This window comes from Amblyomma maculatum, chromosome 1, assembly GCF_055883805.1.
Source record: "Amblyomma maculatum isolate TAMU_Amacu chromosome 1, ASM5588380v1, whole genome shotgun sequence".
Taxonomy (NCBI): Eukaryota; Metazoa; Arthropoda; class Arachnida; order Ixodida; family Ixodidae; genus Amblyomma; species Amblyomma maculatum.
This window is the reverse complement of record NC_139344.1, coordinates 362,109,296-362,122,331: the sequence shown is the minus strand read 5'-3', so window position 1 is coordinate 362,122,331 and position 13,036 is coordinate 362,109,296. Positions and strand designations below refer to the sequence as shown.

The following is a 13,036-nucleotide window of genomic DNA, read 5'->3' as shown; positions in this document are numbered from 1 at the left end:
TACCTGTGGCTGGTACTAGTGCGATTAGGTTATCCAGCATTGTACCAGATGCGTGTCAGAGGCTTTCGCCCTAACAATGTCGCGTGTATCGCTTAATTTCAATGCGTGTGATGACCTGGGGCTGGTACTAGCGCGACGAGGTTATCTAGCATTGTACCAGATACGCGTCATAGTGCGGTGGCTTTGAGGATGTGTCTTGTTGCGATGGTGGTGCTCGGCGACCAGAGGGAATTCGCAAGACGGATGCTGAGAAGGCGGAAAACGCTCTCTATGAGGCAACTAGACGAAGCGAAGGCGGGAGCCGATGCACGAATATTGCAACGGAAGCGCAGCACCGCAAGTGTGCGGAGGAAGCCGAGCTGCGATAAGCTGCAGACGATTGCAAGCGCTCAGTGAAACGTCAGCGTCGTTTAAGTAATAGGCGAATAAGAGGCTGCGATCAAAGTAGCATCATAGTAGCAAAAAATGAGGCAATGAGGGCGCTTAACTCTCAGTAAAGATTTCCAGTCAGTCAGTCAATCAGTAAAGCGAAGCCTAAGCGTCTTCCTAATTTTTAGTCCTCCCCTCAATTATTTTTACACCTTTGTTCCACAAATCAGCCAAGTTCTTCAAATAGTGAGAGAGCTGCTGCATATTTCTTTTCTTGAAAACCAAAGTGACCACCAAAACTGTATCAGTTAGACGCCTTTCACTTCCTTATAATTAGTTTTGCTATTGTACCATTTGTTATGGCGAGAAGCCATCAGAAATGAACCAAGCTGAGAAGCACGGGTAGTCGGACGGCGAGGAGGTGTTCAAGGAAACAACAAAAAAGGCTGAATGCGACGAAGACAAGCGCGGCTATAAACCGGATTGCGTTAATGTAATGCGGCGTGGGGCATCTTGCCTGTTCGCAGGAGTCGCCGTCGATTCAGCACGTGCGGTATACTGATACGCTTGTTGCTCCCGCCTTATCATTTGACCTCTTCTTTTGACGCCGTTCTCTTCGCTTGCGGCGGTCAGTACCGACCGACAAGCCTAGCGATTCGGTCTTGTTTCTGAATGCATCTGCAAGCAGCCACTGCTGTCATCGGCACAGTGAACTTAACAAGCAAAGAAACAAGCGTTAAGGCCTGCTTGGAAGGCTTTTCAGCTGTCCTGTGGCTTTCTGCGCTTCTCCGTCGCCAAACCATAGGCTCCAGCCACGGTGGAGAGTCCAACTTTGTATCGTCAGTTCCTGCCAACGATTCCTTCCTCTCCCGACGACAAACCGAACGCCTCGCGGGTCCACGACGCCAGCCGACAAGACCTACCCTACCGCAAGTCGAAAACCAAGTGGTAATATTTTCTTATTTTTTTTTTGACATTTTTCCGCTAGGAAGCAGTTTAATTACGAATTCACAGCGAACGCATAATTTACACTTTCTCAGTTTCAAACGGGTGACAAGCGTGTGTGTGTGTGTGTGTGTGCGCGCGCGTGTGTGTGCGTGTGTGCGTGTGCGTGTGTGTGCGTGTGTGTGAGTGCGTGCGTGCGTGCGTGCGTGGGTGGAGGGGATGTCTGTGTTAGAGCACTGCGCGGGCCTGATTTTCCGGACCGGGCCCATCGTTTGAAGCCCGAGCCCAGCCCGGGCCCATGGCTCCAAGCCCGATCCCGTGCTACCAAGTCTTGGCCCGGCTCAAGCCCGGCAGCCAGTCTGCGCAGACTCCTTAAAAATGTAGTTATAACTTATAAGGCGAAAAAAGAAAAGATTAACGCATTTTTGCTCCATTATAAATGACGTAGTCTTCATTTACATGCAACAGATATAAAAGAGCCCACATCCCAGATAACACGCTCCAAAAAATCCAAACACGAGAAGAAAAAAAGGTTTCTAAAAGACTGCATGAAGTATTTTCCCTTTTTATCGAAAGAGCGCGAAACTACTACCAAGGGTCTTATTGGGCTTGTTGGTTGTTATTCGGAAGTAGTGCTATTGAACGAGGAACTAACTGTCCACTTACCTTTTTATGCGTCTTCCACATGCGCTAGCCACTATGTCTGAAGTGAGATTGTAATAAATATATCAATAATATTGTATGTGATAAGAGCCGTAATTCTATCTGTAATCTGAATTGCTGAATTAGCGCTTGTAGGTATGCTGTTCACGAATTTTTTTTCCTTTGGTCATGACTGTATTTTATGTGCAATTTCTTTGTTTACTACTATGGGTGTACTTTTGATGCAACCAACCCACTCCTTTGTCCTGAATAGGACTGATACTCCTTTGTCCTGAATAGGACTGATAGTTTTGTCAAAATAAATAAATTATACTGCTTAAATGGTATATAATGAATCAAAGTGAGAAAAATTATACAATAATAATTGATTCAGAGGAAAGGAAAGGCGCCGTATCTGTCGTCAGACGTCCCGTGGACACCTGACCTTGCCATAAGGGAAGGGAGGAGGTGGGACTGAAAGTGGAAAGGGAGAAAGAGGAGCCGTAGTGGAGGGTTTCGGAGTAATTCCGACCGACGGGGATCTTTAACAGGCGCTATAATTTTGCCCCGCGGGGTGGTGCAGTGGCAAGACGCCCGACCACTGTGCCGGAGTTCCCGGGTTCGAACCCGACCTCGGCGGCTGCGTTTCGATGGAGGCGAAACGAAGAGGCGTCGTGTGCTGTGCGATGTCAGCGCACGTTAAAGATCCCCAGGTGGTCGAAATTACTCCGTAGCCCTCCACTACGGCTCCTCTTTCTCTCTTTCCACTTTCATTCCCACCTTCCTCCCTTCCCTTACGGCGCGGTTCGGGTGTCCACAGAGCAAGTGTGACAGTTACTGCGCCTTTCCCTTCCTGTGAACCAATTTAACTTTTAACTGGCATCGCACAGCACGCGGACGCCTCTCCGTTTCGCCTCCATCGAAACGCAGCAGCCTGCGGTCGGGATCGAACCCAGGTACTCCGGCACAGTTGTCGGGCATCTTAACTAAGAAAAATCTGACCAAAATATTCTGCCTGTAATCCATACGTTCATGAACACAATAGCTTTAATTTTTTACATGCCAGACATTTCTTGACCAAACATTTGCCTCTGCGGGTACTTTAACAGTGGCCTCCTCTGCTGAAAAGAATATTTGGTGATAAAAATATGACCGAACAAAACCGAAAAGATCAAGAGCGCTTTGTGCTAGATCCGAGAAAGTGTGCTCACTGGTTGCTGAAAAATCCCAAGCTGGATGTGTTGTGTATTTTAGTAGGCGTAAGCGAGCCGTGTGTCATGCGTTTTAGCCCTCCGTAAGACCTATACTTAGTAAAGCGGGATGCAGGGTTTTCCGCTTTGTCTTTTGATCTTTTTCGCTGCTTGTGTCGTTGAAAGCCGCCAGACGTGCGCTGCCAAAGTTATTTGGCCAAGCCAATTAGTGCCGTTGATTAAAATCGGTTTGCAAATGAGCTTCCTCTCATTCGTCGTTAGCAAATGTACTATTAGTGGTTTATTCATAAACGACTTGAATGATTCCAGTGCCGGGATTCCTTAATTTCCGAAAGAAGACGTATACAGCTAGCACCAGCCCGGCTTAGGCCCGCAACTTGAAGCCCGGACCTAGCCCAGGCGTGCAACTTCAAGCCCGAGCCCGGCCCGGCCTCGGAAAAAGAGCAATTTTCAGGCCCAACTCTGCCCGCGGGTTGGGCTTTCGGGCCGGCCCGAGCCACTGCAGTGCTCTAGCCTGTGTGCACGCGTGGCGTTCGCACGCATTTTACTCGCGGCAGCGCTGGCTGAGTCTTTCATCCTGGCTGGCCTCCGTCTGAGAGCATACTTCCGACGAGACCGCGTCAGCCAATTGCTCTCAAGTGAATAGGAGCCCCAAATAGCGGTCGCTAGGGTGGTCGGAATAGTGGTTGGATTTTAACGTGTAGCGTTAAGAAGCTCGTGCAGCTGAATATCTGGCGGCGTCCATTGGAAATATTCTTTCGAGGTTTTAAAAATGAAAGCAAATCACGGGAGGCTGAAAATGAAATGAAACTGTGAAGAGGTTCTGTAATAGGGTTCTTCAGAAAATATTATTCAGCAAAACAAAGTACAGAAGGTTCCAGGATGTTGGAGGGGGCTAAGATAATGCGTTGTGGTGTGTATCATACAGTAGCATGTGTTTGAACACTTTAGTGGCGTGTAAAAGTTAGGAGGATGCTTAAGCTCCACCTTAACTGTAGACACGACATCATCATCACCGCCATCACCTTTTATTTATTTTACTACATATCGTTGGGAGTCTCCAGACGAACAAGCTGTTGAGAAACAGCTTGAGTGTATCTGGGGCTCATACAAGGCAGAAGCATACAAAACATTTCAGTGAATTGACAAAAATAGTCAATTTTTCTTTCAGTGTACATTTCAGAGTTACAAGCAAAGTAAACACAGATCTCAAGTATCCATGAACGAAAAGGTAAAAACAAAAAAGTCGCCACTAAGCAAATTGCATCATGGACAAAATAAGCATAGAAAATAGAGGCTGTCAGTAGACACCAAAAATTTGCGTATTTGCATTCGGGTGATAAACTGAGTGAAAAAACTTTATTTGCCACCAGAAAAAGCCGGGCACCTCCGACCCCGGCACGCAGGCCTGGGAGGCGGTGGCCGCCGCGTTAAAGCCTGGCTGGCAGGCCTTAAACTGTAGCAGCCTCCTCCGCCAGGTGGACGATGTTCCGCTGGAGCTCACGGTTCGGGCTCTGCAATAGGGCCTCCCAGTTCTCGCTACTAGCTATATTTTGTCCCACCCCAGGACAGTGTGGTCATTCCCATATTATCTGGTTCATATTTTATCGCCCCGCAATCACTACACCTATCATACTCCCTCGTCTCGGGGTACATGAGGTACGTAAAGGCTGAAATCATATACGTATTAGTTTGCAAGCGCCTCCACGCCACAGCTTCCTTGTTATTCAATTTCGGGTTTTGTGGGGGTACCAGCCTACGTGCCAATTGATAATGGTTGATTATATATCCCCATGAATTAGCAACCGGTCCTCGTTACCCCAGTCGTCGGGGGGTCCTATGGCTGCACGAATTAGGGTGCTCGTTGCCGAATTAGGGTCGCCTCGTTGCCAGGGACGGCAGCGTGCGGGGGTGTCCAGATTATCTGAATTTTCCTGTTCAGTGATTGTTGGCTAAGGATCTTTGCCACCTCCGGCGAGATCCCGCCTTTTCCAAAATTTTGATTCTCAATCTTACGTCCTGGGTAGAGAGGGATGGGCGAAAGCCGAACATCGAATCGGGGAAGAGATGGTTGTCATCGAGGAAGCTCTGCAAGCAGTCTAGAACGACGTGCTCAAAGAGCTTACCGGGACAAGAGGTGAGGGAAATAGGGCGGAGATTTTAGGTGCCTATGGGTTTGCCGGGCTTGGGGATGAAGGTTACCTTATAGCGTGGGTCCACTCAGAAGGCAGAGTGCCTTCGTGCCAATGTTTGTTAAAGAGGTCCGTAATGATCTCTAGGGATGATGTGTCCAGGTTACCTTGTTAGAGATTTGGTCTGCTTCTGGTGCGGAAGTGGTTCGGAGCTTATGCAGCGCCGCACGAACCTGCCCCAGTTTGATATCTGCGTCAAGCGCAGAATTAAGGGTGCCGATGTAGGAATGGGAGGGGGGACGGAGGGGAAGTGCAAGAAGGCAATCGGAATCGGATAGTGGAGAGGATTGTAGTGGGCGCGTCACATCCCCGCGCTGCGTGGCCTTGGTATGCGACGGGTCAAGGAGGACACGTAGGAGCGTCCACGTATCCCTCAGCCCGATGTTACCGGCCATGCGGCCGCAGGTCTGGCCCCACTGCTGCCTGGTGAGATATGAGCAGTGCTCCTCAATCTTCATAGCCAGGTGGGCAAGGCGGAGGCGTAGCGACCGGCTGTGTTTTTGTGAAAGTCAGCGGCGGGGCAGGGAATGATTCGCCTCCGCGCTCGTCCCAGATTACACACCGATTTTTTTTTTTTAGCGGAGTTTATGGCAATTGGGCTTGCACTTTTAAAACTTCCACACAATCAGTAAAAAATAATTTTTTATCAGAATTTCTCTTTGTTTTGTGGTCACTGGAGTCAGCGTGGGATGCTCTTTTGAGCTGCTCATCAAAGTATTTCATGCGTGGATGGGTGAAAAAGTTACGCTCCATTTGGGTCCCAGGTCACTGTGGTATTTTCCAGAACGAAGTGGCAGGCATCTTGGCTGAATCAGCTCTTGATACACCTGTTCTATGTACCCTCCACAATATTATCAGTTTTGAAATGTATCGTTTTCAGCGCTTAAATACATAGCCGCTTCATACAATGATCTCTTCTTATCTACAGCAGGCTATCAACATCTCATGTACTAATTGAAAGTTCGTTAATATAAATCACAGCCTTTTGAGGTAACGTTGACTCTTATGCTATGAAGAACCCACCTGCCTAAGTCTTTAGGGTTCAGTCCTACAAACCTTTGTGAGGCTTGCGGTGAGATTGAAACTATTGATCACTTTCTTCTCGCTTGCCGAAGGTTTGCGCATCAGAGAATTGGTCACATTTAGAAATTCCAATAGCACAACTGGGATTTACTTTGTCGGTTCCGCTTATTTTCTCCTTTGTGGCAGTGCAAGAGTATTTGACTACATCACGTCTACGCACAGATTCCCTTGCTAATTCTATTCCAAATTCACAAACTTCAAAAAACTTTGCTGAGTATTTTTTTTGCTTTTATTCAACTGTATAATATTATTTAATATTATTAATATTAAACTGTATAATATTATTGCAAAGAAATTGAATCCCTCGATCATTTTTTTCTCTTCTGCGGGAGGTTCGCATCTCTCCGCAAAATTCACTTAGCAACTCCCCTTTCGAGATTAGGCCTTCCACGAACCATTCCAGTTCTCCTCTCCTTCGGAGCAAGCGTCAAGGGATATGCTTTAAAATCAGTTTGCGATTTCATTCATGATTACATAATTTCATCAGGTAGATTCCTATGCTAAGTACGATTTCATTACCTTTTCTTTTCCTTTTTGTTTTTTCCAAATTCTAGTTAAAGATCCATATTTATCTGAATACTCCAGTCTTTGAACATAATTATTTACAAACTACAATGCACCCCTGGCCCCGCCGGGGTGGCGCAGTGGTTACGGCGCTCAACTACTGTTCCCAAGGACGCGGGATCGAATCCCGGCCTCGGCGGCCGCCTTTCGATGGAGGCGAAAAGCAAGGCGCCCGTGTGCTGTGCGATGTCAGTGCACGTTAAAGAACCCCAGGTGGTCGAAATTTCCGGAGTCCTCCACTACGGCGTCTCTCATAGCCTGAGTCGCTTTGGGACGTTAAACCCAACAAACCAACAAACCAGCAATGCACCCTGGCCAATCCCCCCCGTGGGTATGTGCATTTTTTCTCAGATCATCATCATCATCAATCATCATCATCGTCGTCGTCGTCGCCGTCATCATCATCATCATATATGCTTCAAAAACTGTGCTGCCCAATTCTTGGCCGATCCCTGTGGCATATGTTGTTTGGTAAACAACAACAATCTGCAGGTACATTCTAGAAGTGTGCTGATCTGGTTTATTTTCCCGGCGCTTCGTTGAGGCTTCGTTGAGGCTCAGTGATACCCGAGACAGTTCTTCGTATCAACGTCAGCCCGACCAGCCAGAGTACGCAGTGAAAACATAGCACCTATGTACGTATTCTCTCTCTTTCCTGTGTTCTCTGTCACAAAAATTACGGACCAACCAGCTTTGGATGATGGCTGCTATGACTGATGGTCTTGATGCAGCGATATGTGTACCAGTAGATCGAGTGTCGGTACTCTCGTTCCTGAGAGCTGCTGCTTTCAGTGAAGATATAGCGTCTAAGTAAACACATAAAAAAGGTTTCATTTACAAAAAAAAAAAAAAGAAAAACGAATGTTAAAATGGCGATGCAAATTAATTGTGATGGCAGCGATCGGGGAACGTCGGCAAGCGATCAGTTGAAATAATGTGCCCTGCTAGGCTTGCAAAAGCAAGAGAGTCGTTCGGCTAACCGAGGAAGCCATAATATATGACCGCGTGAATTCGTTTACTCGCTCTAACTCGAAAACATTCCCGCAGAGGCCTGTAAAACAATTCGAACCAGAAGCGTTCCCCTGGAGCGTTTCCCGGCTAAGATAAATGCACACCATGTTAGTGGAGGGCCAACCCTGCACTGGCTGCAGCCCAGCTGTATTTTAGTTCACTGTGGCCCAGCCGTGCATGCCTTTGTTTCAATGTGTGAACAAGAAACATCACAGCCTGTTTATCAAACGCGCCGCCCAGTCCCGTTATGTATACGTTAGCCAACGTATTTCGTTACCCGGTCGTTGGACGACACTGCACTTTGGCTCTCCACTCGCGGCGTGTTTAGTCTGCCGGGATTACGTGTATGATAATGTTGAAGGGGTAAACTATTCCATATCATTGAGTTCCAAGCAGCCGTTGGTGGAGTCTGGCAGGTCTGGCTGGAGTCTTGCAGGCGGCTGCAGGAGCAGTTCATTAGGACCCACCCAGAGTAAAGGTTCACTTTGTGCCTCGGTATTCATCGTATTTTGCCATCATATCTCTTCGCAGTTTCTTATAAAGCTACTTCGAACATCGCAATGTTGCCTTCTACCACTCTACATCAGTCTTGGAAGTACCATGTGGTTCTACTACTGGTCTTTCTCGGGGCACTGCTGCTGATATCGCGACTGTGGCGTTGGCTCCAGTCCCGGAAGGCATGCCTGCTGCATCGCCACTTTCTCATCACGGGCGGCTCGAGTGGCATCGGCCGAGCGCTGGCCCGAGCGGTGATACGCCGCGGAGCAAATGTGACGCTGGTGGCCCGCAACCTGGGCCGGCTGCATGAAGCAAAGATGGAACTGCGGGAAGAGGTGATCTCACCCGAGCAGATCATCCACACGTTATCGGCGGACCTTACGGAAGGCGAGACCGGCGAGGGAGCGCTGGCTCGGGGCGTGGCGGAAGCGGAGAATATGTGCGGACCTGTTGACTATTTGGTGAACTGCGCTGGGGCAGCTGTCAGCCACCGCTTTGACGAGACGAAGATCTCCGACTTTCGTCACATGATGGAGGCAAGTGTGTGTGCTTGGGATCTTTGTTTGTGCCAGCTGTCGATCTGTTTTTTTTTTTTCGTTCTTTAGTCCGGAAGGAAATCCATTGAACGAGTGGCGGTGAAGCCATTTGTGTTCGCGGTAGATCCTGTATATTGCTCTCAAATATGCACACTTCTCATCTTTGCAGCCTGCGGTGTTTCGCTGTTGCTTTAGCACCAAGCGTGGGACTACAGGTTGTTTACATAACGCAGCGTTTTTATCATTCTATTGATTTACGAAAAAAAATATGTGCCGATATAAACGAAGCACCCGTCAGCTTTCCTAATTCTAGTTGCCTGTTAACCCGCCATCTTGCTGCAGCTGGATTTTTCTTCTGAGAACAGCCGCTTAAGCCAACCGCATATTTTCAGGTTTCTGCTTCGCAAATGCACTGTGCATTTGTGTCGTTCTCTTGGTTATTCACACCACTTTCTCTCTGACGGCATTAATGATCGCAACGCTGTGATGTCACTAGTGCACACAAATATTCGCTGGATATATAGTTTTTAAATGGGTCAGTAGCATTCATCTGGCACAAATTCGATATGTTTACGGCACACCATCTCAGGGTGACACAAATTCAGCTGCGGCTTGTCTGCCTCCAAGGAAGCTAACCTGTGTCAATTTTTTCCATTTCCGTCTTCGCGCACAGAGAAATGTGTAACATTCCTGCAGAAAATAGTACTTGCGTATACCTGACCGTTTCTACATCGCTTCGCTCTGTAAACATTTAGCACTTTTTAAGCTTATTGCTCAAGTTCACCTCGATACCCTGCATAGTCGGTTCATCTCTCTTGTTCTCACTAGTGTATGCCGAGACTATCAAAGACTACGGGAACTCAGAATGATATATCTTTAAGATGCAGCAGGATAGAAGCCTTAATTAGAGTATAAAACAAATTCAAAGTACGCAGATGGACTTCAACTCGGCAACTGCGAGCTCTAAGCTTGTGCTTTGCTAGTGCACCGGAATGGGCACCGGTGAAAGAAGACTGTAGCCGAGGACAGCAGAAAAATAATAACAGTAACGTACATGATAAGGTTGCTGGGATATTGTGCTCGTGGCTGGCGCGAAATGGGGTTTTTTGACGAACATTTATCCTTCTGTCCTGCGGTTCAGCTCACCTTGTTGGTTAACAATATCCCATCGGAAAACCAGTTTCCGTATTGGTGAATGACAGAAATAAAAACGTCCAGGAAAACGCTATTGTGATTGGTAGGTTATCGTCTGTTCTTCGTCCTTGCCAGAAAGCGACACCGTTAATTGTTTTTGTTGACGTCATTTAGCAACCAGTCCTACTATCACACTCTTAAATTTATTAGGAGCCGTGGTATGATGCGACGTCTGCCATCGCTAAACGATGGTGTATCATTCGTCTCACAGGTCAACTACCTGAGCGCTGTACACACAACCCGTGCAGTTCTGCCAGGCATGACACAGCGTGGCTCTGGAAGCGTAACCTTTGTGTCATCCATCGCTGGACTCATGGGTGTTTACGGATACACAGCCTACTGCCCGGCCAAGTTTGCCCTCGTTGGGTTGGCCCAGTCTCTCCGTATGGAGGTGAGTGTCACGTAGCCTGGTGTATTCATACTAGTGAAGAATTGAGGGCATATCAAATCAGAACTATTAAACCAATTGAGCTGTAACTTTCCTACGTGGACGTCTTCCTAGTTTTATGCTCGTTTATCACTGCTCTGTCAGCTTTCGCGTGTCCTTAAACGGAGTAGGAAATGGGTCTACAGATTGCCGCTAGATGTATGCGATTCATACAGCGAATGCTATTGAGCATTTGATCAAAGTGTAGTGCTTTCGAACATGGCGAGCTATTCAATATTTTTAAACTCGAGCTTTTTGAAATTCAGAGGTCGATTTAGTTATCAGCTGGTAGAGGTGGTAGACCATGGCTATGGGGATGTCATAGTAAGTGACAGGCCACCAGAGGCCGCGCAGCCGCAATTCACTGCAGCCACAATGTCACGAGCACACTTACATTAGCTGCGAAATCGTCTGCTACGCTGCGCTCGTGGCCCTCATTTACCGCTGCTGCATCTTATGTAGGTGGCAGTCGTGTTTATAGTTCCGGCTCGATTATTGTAGACAACGAAGATGAGAAGGAAGAGAACGACAGAGCGATGAATGTGTGGGAGCGAGAAAACCGACGCTAGGGAAAACAGCTGTTTTCCCTAGCGATCAACCGATTGATATCATCAACCGATTACATCATCCGATCAACCGATCACATCACATCAACCGATCAACAAACCATCAAACGATCAGCTATTGAAGAATGCTGCAGTCCCCAACTAGAACTCTTGTTTCAGCTAATTGGTACACGATTCACAAAGAACAGGGCGCGATGTACGAGGACTGAGAAGGCACATAAACAGGCATTGAAGCATCGGTTTGTGAATGCTGTAGCATTTTGTCCCCATCGAGATGTGACCGACGCGGGCGACCCTGTAGCAACGAGCGCGCCGCGGTTGCTCAGCCTGTAGTTCCTATTATCAGCGATTCGTTCTAGCGCAGATATAATTATTAGTTCACAGGAAGGGAAAGGCGCAGTATCTGTCACACTTGTTTCTGTGGACACCTGAACCGCGCCATAATGCAAGGGAGGAATGTGGGAGTCAAAGTGGAGAGAGAGAGAGAAAGAGGAAACATAGTGGAGGGCTACGTAGTAGTTTCGACCACCTGGGTATCTTTAACGTGCTATTTGGAATGTGGTGTCAGCAATCAGCGGTAACATTTTGCGGTTGCCGATTTGGTTTGGTAATAAAATAGTTATAATCATACGTAACACGAGCTATGGATTTACAGAAACCGTGCGTCTAAGCGAGCGACCTTGCGTTGCGCAGGTGAAGCACCGTGGCGTTCACGTGATGGTGGCTTTCCCTCCCGACACGGACACACCAGGCTTCGCCGAAGAAGAGCGCACCAAGCCTACCGAGACCAAGCTCATTTGTTCTGCTGGTGGTCTGTGGTCGGCCGACGACGTGGCCAATGGCCTCTTGCAGGACCTGTTGGAAGGCAATGTCACTTCGACCGTGGGGCTGGACGGCTTCGTGATCCGCACATTGTGCGCAGGAATGATGCCACCGAGCTCGCTGCTTGAGCTTGTGACGCAAGTCGCATCTATGGGTGTGCTGCGCATTGTGGGATACATTTACCTTACGCGCTTTTACGGGATTGCTGCTCGCTGCGCGGCAAAGGTCAAAGATGGCAAGAAAGGGAACTAAAACGTGACGCACAAAAATCGAGGGTGTGTGTCTGAGATATCGGCGTTCACGACGATGCCATAACTTCTCAGGACTTGTCAGCTTAAATAAGGACTTAATTGTCAGAATAAATCAGTAGAATCGCATTTTATAAATAAGGACACAATTAATGTTGCTTGTGTGGTTTAATAATATTGCGATTTGCAGTATCCACAGATCATACAAGTGGTGGTTGCATTACCCAGCCCGACGATGCGGTGGAATATGAGACACGTTGCAGCGTCCGGTACTCTCATTGCGGCTGTCTTCCGGCTTTGATGGTACAGAGGGTTACCTAATGAAAGTGGCTGCGGCTTAGTTCAGTCATGCCAGGATATACATAAGAGGTACGTTTCCCTGGCTGATCTGGTCGTGGTCATTAATGTTAAGCAATGAGAGCAATGTGATTTGAGTGACGACCTGTTTTTTAAACAATGAAGATTCTGCCTACCCCCTTTTACCCCCATCCATGGCCATGAGCCTTCCTATAAATAAAGGACGTTGAAACGTTGAAGACAGCTTTATGCCATAGGGGCAGTTTGGGTTGTTTTTTTGTGCCTGTAGGAAGAAGAAAAAGAAAATGCACGGGCCTGCTACTGGCTCTGTAGCTGAGCCACCTCCGCTGCCTCTGATTCATTTATAGGAAGGGAAAGGCGCGGTAACTGCCTCACTTGTTTTCTGTGGACACCTCAACCGCGCCGTAAGG

The 13,036-nt window shown here is 47.8% G+C and overlaps 1 protein-coding gene across 1 annotated transcript; it reads left to right on the top strand.

Annotated features, from left to right (window-relative positions):
- The first annotated feature begins 1,257 nt into the window (after positions 1 to 1,257).
- LOC146207950 (3-dehydrosphinganine reductase-like) lies at positions 1,258 to 13,032 on the top strand. The gene is made up of 4 exons (XM_084591657.1): positions 1,258 to 1,317; positions 8,549 to 9,051; positions 10,457 to 10,636; positions 11,932 to 13,032. The coding sequence occupies exons 2-4, from the start codon at positions 8,578 to 8,580 to the stop codon at positions 12,310 to 12,312; spliced, it is 1,035 nt and encodes a 344-aa protein (XP_084447783.1). The 5' UTR covers positions 1,258 to 1,317; positions 8,549 to 8,577; the 3' UTR covers positions 12,313 to 13,032.
- Positions 13,033 to 13,036: the final 4 nt, after the last annotated feature.